This window comes from Homalodisca vitripennis, chromosome 4 (assembly GCF_021130785.1).
Source record: "Homalodisca vitripennis isolate AUS2020 chromosome 4, UT_GWSS_2.1, whole genome shotgun sequence".
Taxonomy (NCBI): Eukaryota; Metazoa; Arthropoda; class Insecta; order Hemiptera; family Cicadellidae; genus Homalodisca; species Homalodisca vitripennis.
The window spans coordinates 134,325,774-134,346,732 of record NC_060210.1 but is presented as its reverse complement, the minus strand read 5'-3'; the positions used below and the strand labels follow the sequence as shown (position 1 = coordinate 134,346,732).

Sequence of the window (20,959 nt, the reverse complement as noted above, 5' to 3'; positions counted from 1 at the left end):
ATCTCTCCTTACTAATCATTCCTAAACTGTTACAAAACAAAAATGCTATTATTTAGCAGCTGGCATGGGTATTTTAAACTTGGTATGAGGAAAGAAGACCCATGTGATACCATTATGATCGACATATTTTTGGCACTTCCCAGATTAGTAAACGTTAAGGTATTGTGCAAGAATATAATATGTCGTTAATTACCACATCATCAGTCGCCAGAGAAAGTCCCCCCACCCCCTTGTCTGTGGGACTCCGGCTGTCCATCCTCAGACATGGCCGGCCGACCCGCTCTAACACTGCTCTCCCTCGCCACTCTCGCAGGTATTCACACTTTTCATTATCAAAGGTTACTAGAACGCTACTCAAAACTGAATTACTACTTTTTATTTAGTGTGTCACTTCACCTTTATGCAGTAAACTGCTTGTTTAACCAGTAAAATAATCAGCAAATGTGAAATCTTATCTTATGCAGTTAATTTTCTTATCAGTGGGTGATAAGATAAAAGAACATTGAGATAATGGCCTTAAATTTATTTGCTTGAAATAAAAAAATATGATTCTATCACAATCAATAATATTCCTCAATGTTTGGGATGAATGTATCTTTATTTGAAGATAACAAAGTACCTACTCGATTTATAAACTACTCTTTCCTTATCTATAAATATTTTTTCCATGAATTTTGTTATAATATAACGTACTGCATATATAAATCTATAATAGAGTCTGATTCGCTGGAATTTCCTTCAATATTCATTAAAATTAATTTAAAGTTAGCTTTGCATGATAGAAAACCTTAATTCTAAAAACTATTTTATATTTCGCCCAATACGTTACTTAGATTATAATGTCTACTTGTTATTAAATAAAATTACGTTACGTTCAGAATGTTTATGAAAACCACAGCGATGTATTATTTTTTATATGCAGAATTTTTTTATTACACAAGCAATTCGGTAAAGCATGTTATAAAATCATTAATGTGGTAAACATTCCATTTTCTACTTTCTATTTTGCTTAGGGAAGTATAACTATGTAATTTCTAAAATAGGTTTTTCTTGGATTACAACCAAGATATAGTGAAGTTATTTATACAACATATCCTTGTTGTCTCACCCAAAAAACTCATTTGCATAATATCTAGATGAAGCAGGAAGAGTGACAATTCGTCTGAAGGTTCCATCAATCAGACACTGTATCACTTTCCATAAAAACTGGAGTTATATTTCAATATTTGAATTCGTCAAGGATCCTCCGAATTCATGTGAAGCAAATGTTTAATAAAGGAGCCACATAAAACCGTTCTTCACCAACTAATAATGAACTAATATTTTAAATAAGTTCTTTAAATATTTTTTGACAATTTACAATAATTACTTCATCCCTTGGATAGTTAAAGTTATGTGTAAGGTTGTACTGATGAAAACTAAGGTAAATTAAATTACTTAGCTTGTGACTTAATTTTCTGAGTATAATCCTTTGACAATAACTATTTTTCTGTTGAATCACTGTATAAACTTCCGTTATGTTGCAATAAATTGATCAGAAAGACCCATACACCCCTTTGTTGTAACTAAAAAATTCTTTGCTTAGTTAACATTACATAATTTTAAAAACTAGACTTCTATCTAACGTGTTTATCAAATTGATAAATGTTATTATTACATTTAAATGACATGATTATTTCCTGAATGATCTACTTTATGTCAGGACTCTCCGGCTCTAGAGATGGTAAATTTAGTTTTAAGTGATTCGTGATTATTTGTATCGAATAATTTGGAAACAGCATCACAGCCAAGCATCTTACTTTGTATTTTTATAGCTTCCTGCACATCAAAATTTGGAAAATCTTTCACCCGTTAACATAGTTAATTAACTTAAATGATAAATTTTACATTATAAATTTCGACTAGGTACTGCCTTGGGTGTTATACCTAAAGAAGGAATATAACCGAATTTTTTTACTTAAGCCATGTTTTCTCTATACTTTTATATTTTTTATATACCTTTCAATTACGGAGCTGACCTGAACTAGCTCAGCCATTCCGTTCTTATGAAACGTAATGCGAATTTTAAAATATCAAAACGATGTTTTATTGGATACAAAATAAGTGTTAATAAGTTAAAAATAAATACATTAATATGTTTTGCACTCCTAGACGATACATAAATAGTGTATTGCGACACTATTTTCAATCTGGTACCGGAAGTTCTTGTGGGTAATCCCGCAACGAAAACACGGCTTTCATTCGGTTTCATGTTTTCATTCGGACGACTTAAGGTCACCACGATGTACTATCGCGTTGTTGTGAATACTTCTTTCGCTTTTTCTAGCTAGTTGTATTAATATCCATTATATAACTTATCACAACAGTAAGAGATATTTGTTAGGATAAGCAGCAGAGAGGAGATTAATTTAAAAGTTAAAAGGACTTTTAAGTCATAACTCAGCCGTTTACTTTTCAACAAATTTTGTCATGGCCAACGAGGATTCGAGTTTTAATATCAGACAATGCTCCCTGTCAAGGTAAAAACAATGTCTAACCTATAAAGGCTTGCATTATTCTTTTATTTCCCTGGCACATGCACATGTGTCAAAATCAAATATCGAACTCAAACCTTCAAAATAATTTGATTTTAGATCATCCGTTGAAATAATGAGGTATTGTAAAATATGTGTAAACAAATTCATTCATTTCGCACATAAGCTATTAACTCTTAGACCTCTTGTTTATATTTATTACTTTAATTTAAGCATAGTTACTAATTAACCCAAAGCCGATTTGTACACATTTCTAGAAGTTTTTACGCCTCAAAACGGCCAAATATGTGAATAAATTTATGTATATTGTGAGTTACTTTCACTAATGTTCGTGGTTCCTGCAAAACGTAACATGACTTTCGTGTTTCTGAGCATGTGCTTGCAACGTTTACGTCAAGTATCGATAGGCCACCTTATTCAAATTTCACAAAATTTATGTATATTGTGAGTTACTTTCACTAATGTTCGTGGTTCCTGCAAAACGTAACATGACTTTCGTGTTTCTGAGCATGTGCTTGCAACGTTTACGTCAAGTATCGATAGGCCACCTTATTCAAATTTCACAAAATTTATGTATATTGTGAGTTACTTTCACTAATGTTCGTGGTTCCTGCAAAACGTAACATGACTTTCGTGTTTCTGAGCATGTGCTTGCAACGTTTACGTCAAGTATCGATAGGCCACCGTATTCAAATTTCACAAAATTTATGTATATTGTGAGTTACTTTCACTAATGTTCGTGGTTCCTGCAAAACGTAACATGACTTTCGTGTTTCTGAGCATGTGCTTGCAACGTTTACGTCAAGTATCGATAGGCCACCTTATTCAAATTTCACAAAATTTATGTATATTGTGAGTTACTTTCACTAATGTTCGTGGTTTCCTGCAAAACGTAACATGACTTTCGTGTTTCTGAGCATGTGCTTGCAACGTTTACGTCAAGTATCGATAGGCCACCTTATTCAAATTTCACAAAATTTATGTATATTGTGAGTTACTTTCACTAATGTTCGTGGTTCCTGCAAAACGTAACATGACTTTCGTGTTTCTGAGCATGTGCTTGCAACGTTTACGTCAAGTATCGATAGGCCACCTTATTCAAATTTCACAAAATTTATGTATATTGTGAGTTACTTTCACTAATGTTCGTGGTTCCTGCAAAACGTAACATGACTTTCGTGTTTCTGAGCATGTGCTTGCAACGTTTACGTCAAGTATCGATAGGCCACCTTATTCAAATTTCACAAAATTTATGTATATTGTGAGTTACTTTCACTAATGTTCGTGGTTCCTGCAAAACGTAACATGACTTTCGTGTTTCTGAGCATGTGCTTGCAACGTTTACGTCAAGTATCGATAGGCCACCTTATTCAAATTTCACAAAATTTATGTATATTGTGAGTTACTTTCACTAATGTTCGTGGTTTCTGCAAAACGTAACATGACTTTCGTGTTTCTGAGCATGTGCTTGCAACGTTTACGTCAAGTATCGATAGGCCACCTTATTCAAATTTCACAAAATTTATGTATATTGTGAGTTACTTTCACTAATGTTCGTGGTTTCTGCAAAACGTAACATGACTTTCGTGTTTCTGAGCATGTGCTTGCAACGTTTACGTCAAGTATCGATAGGCCACCTTATTCAAATTTCACAAAATTTATGTATATTGTGAGTTACTTTCACTAATGTTCGTGGTTCCTGCAAAACGTAACATGACTTTCGTGTTTCTGAGCATGTGCTTGCAACGTTTACGTCAAGCATCGATAGGCCACCGTATTCAAATTTCACAAAATTAGAAGGCGACGAGATTTATTTCCGGATAAACTTTAAATCATATGACATTCCTTCCTTTTATTACTCATTATGCAGTTGGAACTATTTAGTTGTTTACAAATTTCGCAATAAACTCTGTTTTTACATAGAATGTCTCTTTGATATGAAAATCAACTCAATTAAATTTGAGCCATATTACAGTTTTATTACAATGTTAATAAAATGACATCGTAAGAGATACACAATTATACTATAAAGTAATAATTATTATTATCAAGTCATGTCATGTCACCCCGTTTTAGAAATTATGTCTTGTGTTCATCAATAATAACATGAAAAACCATGTAGATAACGCCGAAAATTCACCCGTTTAAAAGATTAATAAATTCAACTCTTTTAATCTTCTTGCCCATTCTGATTACAGCTTCCAAACTGCTAACTGGGACTGAATGGAAATAGTTTGATTCATCATTTTGTGGGAGGAAACACAAAATAAATGTGCATTTACTTCTTGTTAGTGAGCGGATTGTACTTTAGTGAACAAACTGCATGAACGATTCAAGTTGATTGTTCATACTTTATTTCGATTTTCAGCCTTTCATGTACATGCACATCTATTCAATAACGCAGATTCCAATTATATCGTTGTAATATATCGTTATAACCCATAAACAAAACTCATAATTGTTTTTTAATCCATTATTACTACTATTTATGGTAACATTTCAGTTCATGTATATTCCCTTGTACATACAAAGCATTGTAGAAGAAAGCCATCTTATACACGTATTTCTAACCCTGGTAACACGTTTATGAAGCTATGCTAGTATTACTTATTTTAAATCCCTTGATAAGTACAACAAAACACTTTTGTACTAATAACCTACAAACTAGCTGGAATATTCGAAATACTTATTAGGAAAGTACAGAAACCTATTCGTAAATTTTATGTCTACCCCTTTTGTATCACCATAAACTGTATTAGGCAGTGTTATGGAATGTAATAAATGGTGGGGTTCTGAGGATGCAATTTGACACATGAAGAGGTGTCAGAGAAATGCTGATGACTTGACATTGGTAATAGTCGACAACACTGAAGAAGATTTATGTGCTTGTCCTGACCAGTTAGTGCATGGAATAAATCCCTAGATGAGGCAACACAAGTTTGAGTTATCCTTGAGTTATACCAATGCGATGGTCATGTCTGAAAGTAGTTCGGATCCCTTAACAGAATCGCTTGTTTGTCACATTCTTCAAAAGAAAGAATCCGTACGTTGAGGTATGGCTGACTCAGCACAGGACTTGATTTGGCCTATAATAAAAATGTTAAATCTCATGCACAAATATATCTAAATTTTTTCAATTATTGTGTAGCTTATGCAAAAAGAAAATATCAAACTTTGTTGTACTCCACCATTTAGATATTCGAAAATTATATACATTATACAGAAAATAAAGCGTTTGAATGCGTAATAGTTATATCTTTAAAATGAGGTCCTCTCTTAACGCTATGACAAAAACTAAGGGAGTAAAAGTGCATGAGGATTAACATTGTTATTTAGGTGAAACTAAGGGTCGTTTTACTTACAGCCTTACACTCTCTTAAGGGACTGATGCAAGACTCGGATGAAAAATATTTTTTTTCGAGTATGGCTGATACCCTTCAATCATATAGTAGGAATGTCCTCCTACCTTTGAAGCAAAAAAAAAAGTTTCTTTGATCCATAATTATTAATTTTTACTACACAATATCACTCTCAATTTAAACATAAAAAGAACTTGTTTTATTTTAAAAGATATTTCAACACACCCACTTCGTGGTGTAGTGTAGATGCGTCGTGCACCAGATGATCACATCAACAATAGAGTCGTTTGTTCAAGCGAGCAAACTGTTCCTGGTTTAAAGAGAAATTACGTAAACAACCCACCGGAGCATAAATTAAGAGGACAGGTTTCGACAGAACACTCAAGTCGCTTACTCGTAATCTACAGAACTTACGTAATTGAACATAGTTATTAATGCACCCACTTAATTAATGCTGTGAATTGTTAATTAAGGTGCAACAAATTAACATTAAGTATAATTATATCGTTTAGTTAGTTATTGCTTTTTGTTGACGAAAACTTACATCTCGTACATTGAAACATGTATTAATGAGTAATGTTTTATTTTCTAACTTGATTCAGATTTACTATAGGGAACTTGCAAACCTGGCGAGAGTAATTGGATTGAAGAAAGCCGCCTTTAGTAAGCATTATGAAAATAATTTCAAAATCAAAATCATACCTATACAAAAATAAATATGTAAACTCCAAACACGTTTATTCCAGAAATTTAAACATATTATGTTTTATAAGTATTTTTTAAGAAATAATAAGATGCGATTTAAGTGTCAGTATCTGAAACAATTTACCCTTGTTTAACTAATTTTAAATATATATGTATCGATATTAGTTAAATATAGGGTACACTATTTTTTTCAATAAGATGGGTTTGATGGTGTCTTTTTGTTTAGAAAAAACTCTAATAGACAATACTATTCAGTCAGTAAGTAAACCAATAATTGAAGAAGTATATTTGAGAAAATTGTGATCAATTTGAGTCATTATTACAATTGAATAATGTTTTATTTAGTTATGATACATCCGTAAATGACACGCTGAGAATACGGCTATAAAGTTACGGCTTTTTTTGCCGTAATACATACCCTTGATATAGTGAAAATATGATTTATTCTTAATTTAAATTAATTATATCCATATTAATTTGATAAATCTTTTTTATAACACTCCTTATATTTCTATAGATAACCTTACGTATACCTTACACATTTCTATCTATAGACCTACGGACAAAGAAATACTCACAAAATTACAGTGTTTGATACCATATTGTAGTAAATCACATTATATACTGTTCCATAAAAATTAAATTTTATTTTAAAACTCTACTTTTAAATTTTTTAAGTTGGGAGTGAATATTTTACACAAAAAGTAAAAAATACTATTTCCAACTCAGTAACAACTTAGGGCATGACTTTCTTTATCTGAGATGTGTGAGTATTGCTAAAATTTGGAATGTCTAGTAAGCTTCCTGTATATTTGAAACAATATTATTTTGTAGTCAATTGTACGTATGTAACAGTTTTCAAATTAGGTGTTCCATATACCTTACCTCATTGCGATGCTGATACATTAGATTCATACATATAATTTATTATAATAAAAGTGATCGGAAAATATATATCGAAACTTTAAGCCTTATACCGATACTAACAGATTAATGATTGGAAATGAAAGACGGAATTTACTGTACGTCTTTGGAGAATAGTCTCAAGTACTCATATGAAATAAAATAATATATTTCACCATCAAAAGTTATGAGTGTAGATTCATGCGGAAATTTAATCTACGCGTTTGGGGGATGTATTTTGAAATATTTGTTGCAGCCTCTATAGCAAGCTCTATTAAGTTTGAACTAATCAAGAATATAAGAAGTATGCACCATTTGTAGATTAAATAATCTTGAATCTTGAAGAAAGTTGGTACTATTTAATCTTAAATCTTATACCATTGTTTTAAACCGTTTTCGAGTTAATGATGATCAAACAATTAGGAGAGCTCATGAATGTTTTATATCGTAGCTAGGGTAACAATAGCGTGGAACACAATGCAGCCAATATAACAGCTGACAAGAGAAAGAAAGCAACATTCACTAGGCATGTTATGTGTTGCCAGCCACTCCATCCGCACTACGCCTCACCGAGCCATGCCGTTGCCGTGGCACAGCGCTCCAGTTCGAGTGATTACACGCATTAGTCAAGTGAAATGGCCCTCTAATTAATAGGAGGCAAGTGGTGAAAGGCCCAATTAACAGCCTATTATCCTTCCTGTAGATCTCACACACTTCCATCCTTCCTTCTCACCTGCCGGCTACACCTTTGTGTCCTTATCTCACATCAAACATTCTTCTCTCATTAAAGTTTACTTTATCATTTCTGCAATCAAATTAAAACCTTAGCAACTGAAAGATTTCTAGAAAAGGCCTTGGCATGGTTTCTTATCTAAGGAGAATACTTTTTGATGAAAACTTGCCGTGTAACATTCACAAAGTTTGATGTGGCAATAATATGAATTCATATTTTATTTATCAATTCGTATTTTATTAAATGCTTACATTAAACATTGTAAACCCTGATCGCGAATGTAATATTACGGAAAACTACAATACAGCGCATTTTCAAGCACATTTCTTGTCTTAAGGGTCAGCTATAAGTGAAACGACCTTGATTTCCACTATATAAGAACAATTAAAAGTGTTAAACCATTCTACGCCCTTATCTTTGGTCTTAAAATTATAGGAGATGTCTCACTTTAAAGATACGATTATTTCACATTCCAGCGGTTTTTATTTCAAACTACATACGTTTTGAATATTACAGAAATGAAAAACAGTAATTTTTATTTGTTATCTACCGATACAGATATATTGCTACTAAAATGCGGTTTAATGTTACGTTTAAAATGAGCACTTCCTATAATTCTACGACTAATAATAAGGTCGTTAACAGTTTTAAGTTAAACATTTTTCTTATGGGGCCAAAATCAAGATCTCTGTCAATACAGCCAACTTATAGTGTTACAATATTTACTTTTACATTTTAATTTCTTCGATGATACTCCTGTGATGCCGTAAATGCGATATAAATAATAATTTTATATCTAACTTATCCGTATAAAAGCGTTTGTCACACAATAAAGATTGGCCATTCCCGCTTTAGTGTCTCAAGCCTGAAAGAAATTAAAAACGTTTTCGAGGAGTCATATATTTAAAAAAACCTCATAAATATTAGGCCTAAGTTCATTAACTTTTTCTTTGTTATTTCAGTAACTGAGCATTACTTTATTTGTTAGAATCTGTCTTTCAAAAAGTCCTGGCACCCAAACTGTACAAGTTGTTTGATCGAATATTTTTTGTATCTACAGTGTAATGAATTTATTAAAGAAACCGCCTAATATGTGTCTCACACAATTCTTTATTAAGCCATATTTTAATTTTATTTTATAAACTTAAATAATTCAAATAATAGGGAAGGGTCTATCAAGAATCATTCAGAATAAATAAGTATAAAGATTCATTGGCAAGTGGCCACATCAGGCTACGAGTAACGAATAGATTGATCAGCTCATCGTTAACGTTAGTATGATTGGAAGCCTGCCGGAGCACAGCGACAAGGCGGCAGTCAAGGTTGTGGATACCGTTGTGTCAAGCCAAGGGAAACCGCCTGCTCCTGCCCTCCGTTACCAGTGCCGCTTGAAGGGAAACGACCGGCCCACGGCCTTCAGACAGGGCGCGGGCGGGCGTGTGGCAACCTCTGATCTTTGCCTCCCAGCCGCTGTATGCCACAGACGTGACCAGGGCGGAGAATGGGAATGTCTCACCAGACAACGTTCTTCCATTAATCCAACTGATTAGTTCTCGGAATATTGCTCAATCACAGGCTCCTGAGCACATCTGAAATTTTGCATTTTAATATCTTGACCTTGAGACTACACTGAATTAAAATGAAAAATAATCACTACTGATTGAGATTCGAAACCGTTAACAATGAATTATTAACGGGTGAATATTAAAGCTTGATTATGGGTGAATATTTCTTCCAGCACATGCCCATAAAAAGTAGGTTGTTTTCCAACACTGGTAGCCACGTCAGTCGGCAGGACAGTTTGCTGCATGGACAGTCTCCTTTTACGACCCTTCTAGCCTTGGCTCTGTAACTTGAAAACTAGCATCATACTTCCAACTGACTATTCCTTATCATAAAATATATTGCTTGTTCACTTTCCTGATTTAAGTAGGTGAGAGATTGCATTAAAGCTTATATAAGATAAATTTTTCAATATTTCAGCTGATCTACACATATTTTAGCCGGGTTTCACCCAATTCAGTTAACTTTCTGTAGGAATCTTTTTCAAACTGCTTATATTACGGTATGGTATGTGAGAGTCTTTATAAGCATAGTATTTCGTAACATTTTACAAAATGTTAATTAGTCTCTAAATGTATAGCAAATAACACAAGGTTTTGAAGTCCAATAGCGTTAAATGTACTATTTGATCAGTTTCAAAATATTGGATACCTAAAGTTGATATTTTGATGTTTCTTGTCTTACGCATGAAAAACATTTAGGTTTGAAATTCAGTTTTTCCTCTTTAATGCAATTCTAAAATCATTTTTTTGTATCACATTCAAGCAACGAGTAAGCCTCAACCTTGCCTTCATTTTTGTTTTCCTTGTATATTTTTCTAGTTATTCCTTATGCGGTTTAATAATAATACAGCCTAAAAGTTAGATACCAACACTCAACTCTTCTATTTCATCTATGACATACATCCAATTGTAAGCTATCTGTTTTTATTGAATTAAAGAGTAATTTAACTACGTAAACAGTACAACTATGGAACGCAAACCATTTTAATTTACAAGTATTGGACATACGTATCCTACAAAGATAAAACCCACTACTAAACATCAATCAAATTATATCCGTTGAAAAGACGCTTTTTCTGAACTCCGAATGGTGTTCTGGGTACTAAAGTGGCATTAGATTTCAACTTGGGTGGTATGCAGTAGGAGCGACACCTGCTGGCGGCCGCCCAAGTAGATCCTGGCAACTGCTCCTGCAGGACACAGAGAGGTTCCCACAGGGCAGGCCAGGTCATAAACCGTAGAATGCTGGTGAGCGGGAGCCATGGCCGGGGCAACGCACTGACTCTATGGAGCTTCACACAAAGAGTACTAAATTACGGAGTACTTACACATTATTGTTACCGACCTCCAATCTCCCATACCAATTCTCTGTCTCGCTGTAAGGGTGTTGTGTTAAAATGGCTCATAAAGATCTACTTTCAATAGCGTTTCCTTCACACCAATCAAGAGGAATATCTTCTTCGAGGTCAGCACGTCTGAGAACTTCTGTGCATCCTCCGTCCTTTGTATTCTAAATTGCTAGTGAGAGGAAGTATTGCAGTCTCTTGTCTTGTTTATAGATTAAAATATACTCCAATAAAAAATATATTGGTAGTGTAATGACTGTAATATCACTATCCTTGTCGTTGTAGAATTCACTCACTTGTTACCAAATTCGGTGTTGTTATCCTTAACACGCATGTAGTGTGGAAGTTATCCAAGGATCACACTTTCAGCTCACCTTTCCTAAAAGTTTTCCTTAAGCGATTTAAAATTGTTTAGCTTTTGTTTTACAGACTAACGAAAAAGTATCTTTCATAGCGTGATAACCCTATTCCAAAATATTGTTGGCGATTTGTAATCCTGTTAGACCTCTCATTAAACCTTAACGAATCTTAGAAAAACAACATAGATTGACGGAAAACGCGTTTCCTCGCGAAAAAAACACGTCTCTTCGCGTTTTTCTCCTTAAAGAGGTTTTTTACTAAAACTTTTATGAACCTATTCTCTCGACTTAAAAGAAACCGTAATAAAAACTAAAAACATCGATTTATTTTCAAAACAGTATCATTGTAGAAGAATGTTTAAAATGTATCCATTTTATTCGAAAAATATGGCTGAAGTTCATGAAAACGTACATAGTATAATTAGATACAAGAAATTCAATTTTTTAACTGGTTGGATCTGCATGGTAATCATTTCACTGGGTATGCATAATACCACAACGTTCCTAAAGAATGAGCATAGTGAGCTGGCATTGACCCTCGAAATTTTCAAGTGCATCCCATAATAGTCATTTGATAAGATCATGTATTGCTTACCTTATTCATACTAAAACTAGATTTTCAATCTGTAATAATATACACAAAGTAATTTAGTATATTTTCCTATTAAGTAAATTATCTTACAAGGAGTAAAATGATTTGGTGTTGGAGTTTTACTGATGTATTCCATTTTATTTATGTATTATAGAAACAATCGACTTATTAAATCTCGTCTTCCATTGTTAAGACTGCCAATGTCAGGATAACACATACAATGTTGTTAATTGTCCAGTGATTGTGAGCGGGCAGGACTTCAAGTGTCCGGACAAGGACGGTTACTACCCGGACCCCATCCAGTGTGACCTGTACTACCACTGCCACAGGGGAGACATCGAGGAGAAGCTGTGTCCTGACGGACTGCTGTTCGACGACACTAACCCCAGCCATGAACGCTGTGATACCGCCGTCAACGTTGAGTGTGGCGACCGTACTGAGCTGCGTGAGTAACAGAAACTCCTTAGAGATCACATGTTATAATTATAGAGAGTTAATAGCATGGAATTGGAACATTGAAAAGTGTTCAGAGTTGAAAAGTATCTAGTTTTGATTTAACATTCTTCGTATTAAATTTATAAAGACTTTAATGGTTTGAGATCTTGTATTATTAAATGTACAGCAATACACACTAGCTAATATTTAATACATAATGTTTGTTGGACACTAAGGCTTACTGATTTCTCATGATTCATAGCGAATTAACTACCTATAAATTCAGTAATCCAGTCAAAGCTTTCCTCTTGTACGCACGCGCGCGCACACACACACACACACACACACACACACACACACACACACACACACACACACACACACACACACACACACACACACACACACACACACACACACACACACACACACACACACACACACATACACACACACATACACACACACATAGAAGTCTCATGTATTTCTTTACAATTAATTATTGAACCGTTCTTGATGTTACTTGGTATTAAAATTAGTTTTAGGTACTATACTTACATATTGTTGAATTATGATAGTATTTTTATTTGTTAGTGAGCACAAGAAGCAAATTTTATTTAAAGATCTATAACTTATTTTTCTAGTTAATATTCCGTATATATTATATTTCTAAAGTTATGGAATGTATATACACGATTAGTATCATTATGTAGATAATTAATTTAGGAACAGGCTAAGGAATTAATAAATAAAATGCCATTGAATAAGATTTATTTTATTTTAAACATTTTACGTAGATTTTGTTTTCAACATATATCATAATATGTAATAATTGTATCCCATAGTCCAGTACAATTAGTAAAGGGTTATTCTGGTACAGGTATGGTATGATGACAGCAAAACACTCTGAACACGCTAACTTAATAGACTGAAATATCACACTTGGAGCAAATAGTAAATAATAGCTTAAGATATATTTTTAACGTTATGAAATTCCATTTATACACTTTACACAAAAATTGGAAATGTAAGGCACCATTTCATTTGCTGCAAACTCTGAAAGTATACGTTCTAAAGTTTATAACTTACAGAGGAGCCTCAGCCATCAAAGGGCTGTCCTCGAGCCAACGGGTTCTTCCGCCACCCAGACCCCGAGGTGTGCGACAAGTTCGTCAACTGCCAGGATGGAGTCATGACTGAGAACCCTTGTCCTCCAGGACTCATTTACGACGACACCAAGAGCACTTGCTCCTGGCCCTCCGAGTCTGTCCGCAAGGACTGCAATGTCAACCAAACTAAGAGAGGTGAGATAGTTCAACAAACATTTCAGTTTTTGTACATTATCGCGTTGTTGAACTTGATACTTTAATCACTTAAACTCTGCAAGTGATTATACCCAAATGATATTGGTTGTAAGAGTACATGTGTCCTCTAAGCTATTTTTTAAATGAAGGAAACAGGATTTTTCCGGACATTTGCCATCGTTCAGTGAAACAAGAAATCAGTAACACTACGTTTCGAGATCTGCAATCTGATCTCTTCTTCAGGTAAAGAACTAACCTAATACATAATTACAAACTAGGTTAAAATAAACAAATCTTACCAAAGCGTTGCGGCACGCCTAAGTCAGGAATCACAACCTACATGTTACTTGTCAACTTCACTAACTCTATAAACATGCACTTAATAAAAAACTATACAAAACACTAATCATTAAAACTTAACTACGGAATACAGGTCACAATACGTCTTCACTCGTCTACTAACCACCTACGACTGACCAGAGGTAACGCTTTGGTAAGATTTGTTTATTTTAACCTAGTTTGTAATTATGCATTAGGTTGGTTCCTTACCTGAAGAAGAGATCAGATTGCAGATCTCGAAACGTAGTGTTACTGATTTCTTGTTTCACTGAACGATGGCAAATGTCCGGAAAAATCCCGTTTCTTTCACAATCCTTCCGTCGTCAAAAATAACCTTCAAACAAGGATTTTTTAAATGTTGCACGTAAATATTAATACCTTTAGTGTTGTTACGGAAAGGACATCATTCGTTTCTTAAAGGAAACAGGGGTTTTTCTGACATTTGCCATGGTTCAGTGGTACAAAAAAATCAGTAACACAATCCCTGAAGGATTAAGGTAATGGTGTTACTGATTCTTTGTATCACTGAACAATGGCAAATGTCCGGAAAAATCCTTCCATCGTCGAAAATAAACTTCATACAAAGAATTCGTTTCTTTTGAACTATTTCTTCTAAATTGTTGTCAAATAGAGGTTCATACATTTTCCTGGAGTATCGACGTTACTCGCAAACATGACCTGTTAAGTAATTTTTAACTTATAAAACTTCTAAATGCGATGTCCTCGAGTGTACAGAATTCTACACAGTTCATACCATATTTGGATGATTAGATTAATTTCGAGATTAAAATAAATGTTTTGAAAATATACAGGTTTAGAAAGTACAACTCGATTGAAATAAATATTACCAAACCTAATGCTACAACGAAAACTAATTCAAACTCATGAGAAATTATAAAATTCCATCAGCTTTAAATTAAAAAACTACCAATAACTTACACTTTGTGGAGGAAAAGAACAAAATATGTAGACAGTAAGTATCGAAACGGAAAAATCTGCGTTCTCTTTCGTTTATTTTGCTTGATTGATGATGATGTCTTTTGATTTTATTTTGCTTTGTCTGTTGTCATAACTACGTCTTTCACAGAATTCTGCATAGAATAGCTTATAATATCTAAGGAAATTTTAAGAGCATTTATATGATAAATTTTATACTGTATCTTTATGAAAAACTTGTGTAGCTTATTGGCTTTACAACTCATTTCAGTGCTTTAACGTTATTTGCAGTAAAAATGTGTACCAAATGAAAACAGTAAAATAGCTAACAAGTATTTTTAATAAAGGAACTGATGGATATCTCCAAATATAAAATAAAATTGAGTAAGTAACTAAATATAGGTACTTAAAGAACATTCCATTCTTTACAGCATCAACATATCATAAATTATGATCTATATAACTATTTTCTTCCCTTGACTCTAATACACACTTAACCTGTGTTCTCCCATGCAGACGTGCTGCCTGACGGGTTCACATGCCCAGCTGAGGATGTGGTCGGACCTAACGGACGGGTCCTGCCCCACCCCACCTACCCTCACCCCGAAGATTGCCAGAAATTCTACATCTGCCGCAACGGCGTCACCCCCCAGTACGGTAGCTGTCCTGGAGGTAGCGTCTACAACGAGGACATCTTCAAGTGTGATGATCCTGAAAACGTCCCAGGATGGTAAATATTATTTTTAAGACAGAGCGATGGATAAATAGCCTATGTTTAAGAGGTGGATATAGTATAACTTGGTTAACTCCGTAAGTACAACGGTAAAAAAAACTACTTTTGTGAAATATATTATCAATAAGCATGTAAAGATTTGGATTGTAAATTATACACACATTAAACAAGTAAAGTAAAATTAAAATTATGATTAGTCAAAAACAATATTAAATAAATCCTAATAGTAGCCGAACAGTTCGTCGTAGCTCAAATCTAGTACTGCGTGGAAATTAGGAATTGACGGAATCTACAAGGAATGTTCCGTAGATGTTTCTCGTATCTCTAATGGTTATCCCAAAAAACTCCTTCTCAAAGAGAAATCTTTACATAAATTACTAGATATGGACTAAGAAGTTTTTAATTTAACAAATATTCTTATTGGTAAAAATGTGGTATATACAATACGGAAAGTGAAAATTAACTTCACTACAGTTATAGTAGGTAAGAAAAAAGACAGATTTTTGGTTGATCGAAAATGTTCGTTATTTGTCACTTCATGAACCCCCCGGTCTGATAGACATGATATTGGTAGATACGGACAGAACGTATTATTACGGATATCTTCTTTCCTAATTAACTCAAATCTTATAAAAGTGTGTTGACTTCTAAAACCCCCCCAGCTTAAGCCAACAGTCAAGTTTTTCACCCGGTAAATAAAACCACCTTTACGAACATGTCCTATAGAAATAACTATCCTCCTGGTCAACGTTTTCTCAAAATATACTACTTTCTCCATAAAGAGTTCATGTTCTTTTAACTCTCGATAACCTACACCTCCCTGAGAACCTCCCTGATACACTCAGATTATCTCTTTGGTGAATTAAACCTTTTGACTAACCTATAAAGAATACTGCATTTGTTCAAACACTCAGAATAAAAGTTCAACTCCGTTGTCCACTTTATAATTACGTAAGAGTATTTATTTTTCTACAAGAATGTACAGTCACTATTGTGTCTCTATTGTATAAAGCCACAAAATGCTTCCAAAATTAAAACATTTGTTTTATCCGGAAAGTTAAACGTACAGTACAGTCCAGAAACACGTTAATTAGGTACCTATACAAAACTTCCAGGCATACCTAATATCCAAATGTAGCCAATTATGAAATCTGAGTTAACACAAAATTTGGCCAATACCCCACTTTCTAAACTATCAAGGACACTTTTAGATCATTTGAAAGGATTATATAATAATGAAATATAGGTTTACGTTTGAGTTTAAGTGCGGTTTTGCTGCCATTTTTAATAAAACTGTTCATTTGTATGATAAGTACCACTTACTTTACTTTGTGCTTTAGTACAGATAGCAATAAAGAACACAGTATTAACTTTAAATACTAAAGTGTTACAAAAATTATTCTCAGCATTGGTAATAAATTGGTAATAAACTACCAGAATGATGGAGCCCTAAGATGAGTAAAACCACTTGTTAGGGCCATTCTTATAATTTATTCACATCTTAAGAAGTTAAATAAAACATAGGTGCAAAATGGCAAGCGTTAAGTGATTGCTATTGTGTAAAAAATTAAAATTAAAACATTTAGTTTAGGAAATTTAAAAGCTATTTCAGTAGATTTCTTATTGAAGGAATAAAACGCCTTCTTAAGGAGTCCCTATGGAAGGTTCAGTAGTTTTGGAGTTTCATGATGTTTAAATCATTTTAAAATTTAAAGGTGTTCACGCCCGATTTCTGAAAATAGAGAGTGACAGCGTTTTTAGAAAGGATGTTCAATAGATTAGGTACGTTATGATATTTCAATTATTGTTTTATTTCAAGTTCAATGTTTTAGGTTAATATAGATATGTTCTGAGTCCATAAAGAAAGCACAACATTGTTTTAGCACCGATAAACGAATATGATTGTTATTCATAGTATTTGGTTGTGAAGATCTTGAAATTCTGTGTACAAAACACAGAAAACCAACAACTATTACTAACTAACGACATTGGCCTTTACGTCGGGGAACAAAACTGTAACACAACTATTTTTTTATATCATGAAATAACACACTTTAACTAGATCAGTAGTTACAGAGTTACGTTATTATTTAGAGGAAACAAGCTACTTATGTAACACATTTGCCAAGCTGTATCATAAGAATAATTTTCATGCAATAATGACCATAATACGCCAATAGACAAGTATTCGTCATTAAAATGTTATTTCCTTTTTACGAATGTCTTCGTTTGGGTAGGAAATTTACAATTTACGATCAACGCTGAAATCTTAAGGAAGCTCAAACTTTATTACCTAACAGTTCGTAGTACCTAAATCTGTTTCTTAGTAAACTTAGTTTTCTTTTCTTAGTTGCTTTTGCTCTTAGAAATGCAATTTAATTAATTGTAAAAATCTTATATAAATATCTGGCAAGAATTTATCATTAAGTTAGTTATTCATTGAGCCCTAAAACTCTGAATTTTGTTTCGGTAATTTAAGGTACTGTTATTCTATACAAATATTTGGTATCAGTTGAAATCTTTTAAAAATGTGCCTTTTCTGAGTTAAATTGCATCTAAACACTAAAGAATATAATGATAATTGGATATAGGGCTCTGCTCACGAGCTTCCATTGTATTTTTGATTGAAAATTTGTGTGTAGTTTAAATCAGCTAATTACTGAAACGTATGTCAATTGGCCTTTTGTTATAAATCCAATAATCTAGTTATTATCAGCTGGTTGGTTACATTAAACCAGTAACCAACTTAATATCAGCTTATTTCTTTATGATTGTTAAAAAAATATTCTTGGTGACTAACAAATGTGGTAAAACCCATTATTGGTTGCTGCAGTGTAGTAGAAATGAAAGGAAAGGTCAAATTAACAAAAAAATCTCTCAACCGTTTTGCTGAGCCAACTCTTCTTGGAATTGACTGAGTTTATGTTTCTTAGTCAAAGCCTTTCTTTTTGAAGCTTTATACGCATTCGTAATTTTTGTTTTATTTATGAAAAAGGTTTTTATACACACTTAGATACTTTGTGTGTATTTATTGCCCATAATATAATTAAGAAGGAAAAAACACTAAAGTATGAAAAGTAAAACAAAAATGGTACAACATGTAAAGTTTTATCTACCATAAATAGTTATTAAATATATTAACATGTATACGCCTAGGTAGTATTACAGTATTATATTTCTTGTTAGACACCTTTTTTGTTTTTGGGAAATAACTCAAGTTAATATCTTAACAAATATTAAACACGTTTTATATTGCCAGATTCGAAACTTTTTCGTCCATTTTTCAGAACCCTAGGAAGTATAATTCATTATAAATCCATAAAGGTTTGTAATGCCTGAACGTATTTTATCGCAAATATAATAATCCATGAATTAGCCATAGGGGGGCTATAAATCCTGTAGGTAATAAACCCTATAAAACAATACTATGTATTTCATATATCGATATTTAGGGTAACCACGGTGGCAAACATGAAGAAAGATCAGCTAAAGTTCCAAAAGATTCTTTCGATTTAGATAGAATACTCGTACTGCACGGATAAAATTTGAATTATAATGCAGAAGAAAGAAAAATTTTATAAGTGGTTTAGTATTTTTATATTCAAAATTTTCATGTAATTGTTTGTGAATGAGTTGGCCAAGGAATTTTAAATGCAGTATGGTTGACAGATTTCAATATCTCACCGAGAGTCCTCAAATAGACAATTTAATTTAATTTATACATCGTAAAGATTAAACAATAATCATTCTTTATGTTGTATTATATGTGATAAAAATATGTTGTATTAAACTTATAATAGCTAATTAAACTGTTTTTAGATATCTACATTTTACTTTTATTATTTGATTAAAAATATGCAATAGATTTGTCTTATTGAATCAGATTTTAAATGTATGTATTTTTTTCAGTGAAAACTGGTTTGCAGAAGACGACAAAAAGTCCAGGAGACGGAAGTAATCTACTAGACTGCAAAGAAGATTTTAAGAATATCCGGGAGGATAACATTTTTTAACACAAAAGAGATCATGTTTAGCACGATACGTAATATTTAAATCCTCCAATGTTTTCTTCAATTGATATTAGTCATTTATATGGAAATTGTTATGGATTTTATATGTGAATTATGTTAAGAAAAGTTTAATTGAATACATTTTCTAAAGGAAACAATATTGTTTTTGGAAATATAGCATGCATAAAATTTTTATTGTGTATTTTAAGAGGATCGAAAGCATACATATTGCAAAGATTATTCACCCTCATGTTGCAATGCAAAACTGTTATTATTGGGTCTTCTCGAATTAAACTATTCGGTCACATTTTTATTTTCATAATATTAAAGGAATGGAAAACTACATATCAGAAACAAGTATTGAATTTATATTCAGTTAATGTAAGTTTTGAAAAATAAGCTTAATGTAATATTTATTATTTTAAGTACTTTTGTAAATAAACAAACACAAACTAAAGCACCCTATTATTTTCCTATTATGATCTTATAATAAATTAATGCGGCTTTGAAAACAACTAAATGAAAAGGTTAACTCAATTACTATACCTTACACGTTAGAGAATCTGTGGTATGTGCAAGATTGGGCGATTATATATTAAGATTAGCTTTATACGTAATCTTATGGCTAACTCTTAATAATCTCAAGAAGGCAATCTCGTAATTTTTGATGGCAATATTTCAATGTAAGTTGATAATTTGATTATTTACACTAACGAGTCCGTCGCATAGATTAAAATTATCCCATAATCAAAATGTTTTTATAATCACTATTCTACGACACAATTTTAAAAATATTATAATCTTATAGAGATTTCAAGTGTCCAATATTATATTATGTATGGCGTAAGTACTAGGTTTACTGATAAGAAACTAACGTGCCCATAGTTTACAAGTGTTTTAAGCCCAATGTATAAGACAACGGAACAGTATGTTCTCAAACACTTCACTCCGATTGTTATTATCCCCTTTTCCACGTTTAGACGTTACGTGTCGATAGGAAACATTATAATTTTTCTGAGTTAAGTGGATGAGGCTTATTTAAGATGCTACATTTATAGTTTCTGTAAATAGAAGAATGTTTCATTGAGTGGCAAACTTCACTGTTT

At 32.8% G+C, this 20,959-nt stretch overlaps 1 protein-coding gene across 1 annotated transcript; it reads left to right on the top strand.

Annotated features, from left to right (window-relative positions):
• Positions 1-246: 246 nt before the first annotated feature.
• LOC124361494 (protein obstructor-E-like) lies at positions 247-20,310 on the top strand. Its single transcript, XM_046815550.1, has 5 exons — positions 247-313; positions 12,335-12,541; positions 13,623-13,835; positions 15,627-15,840; positions 19,753-20,310. Exons 1-5 carry the CDS (start codon positions 265-267, stop codon positions 19,799-19,801), a joined length of 732 nt encoding a protein of 243 aa, XP_046671506.1. The 5' UTR covers positions 247-264; the 3' UTR covers positions 19,802-20,310.
• Positions 20,311-20,959: the final 649 nt, after the last annotated feature.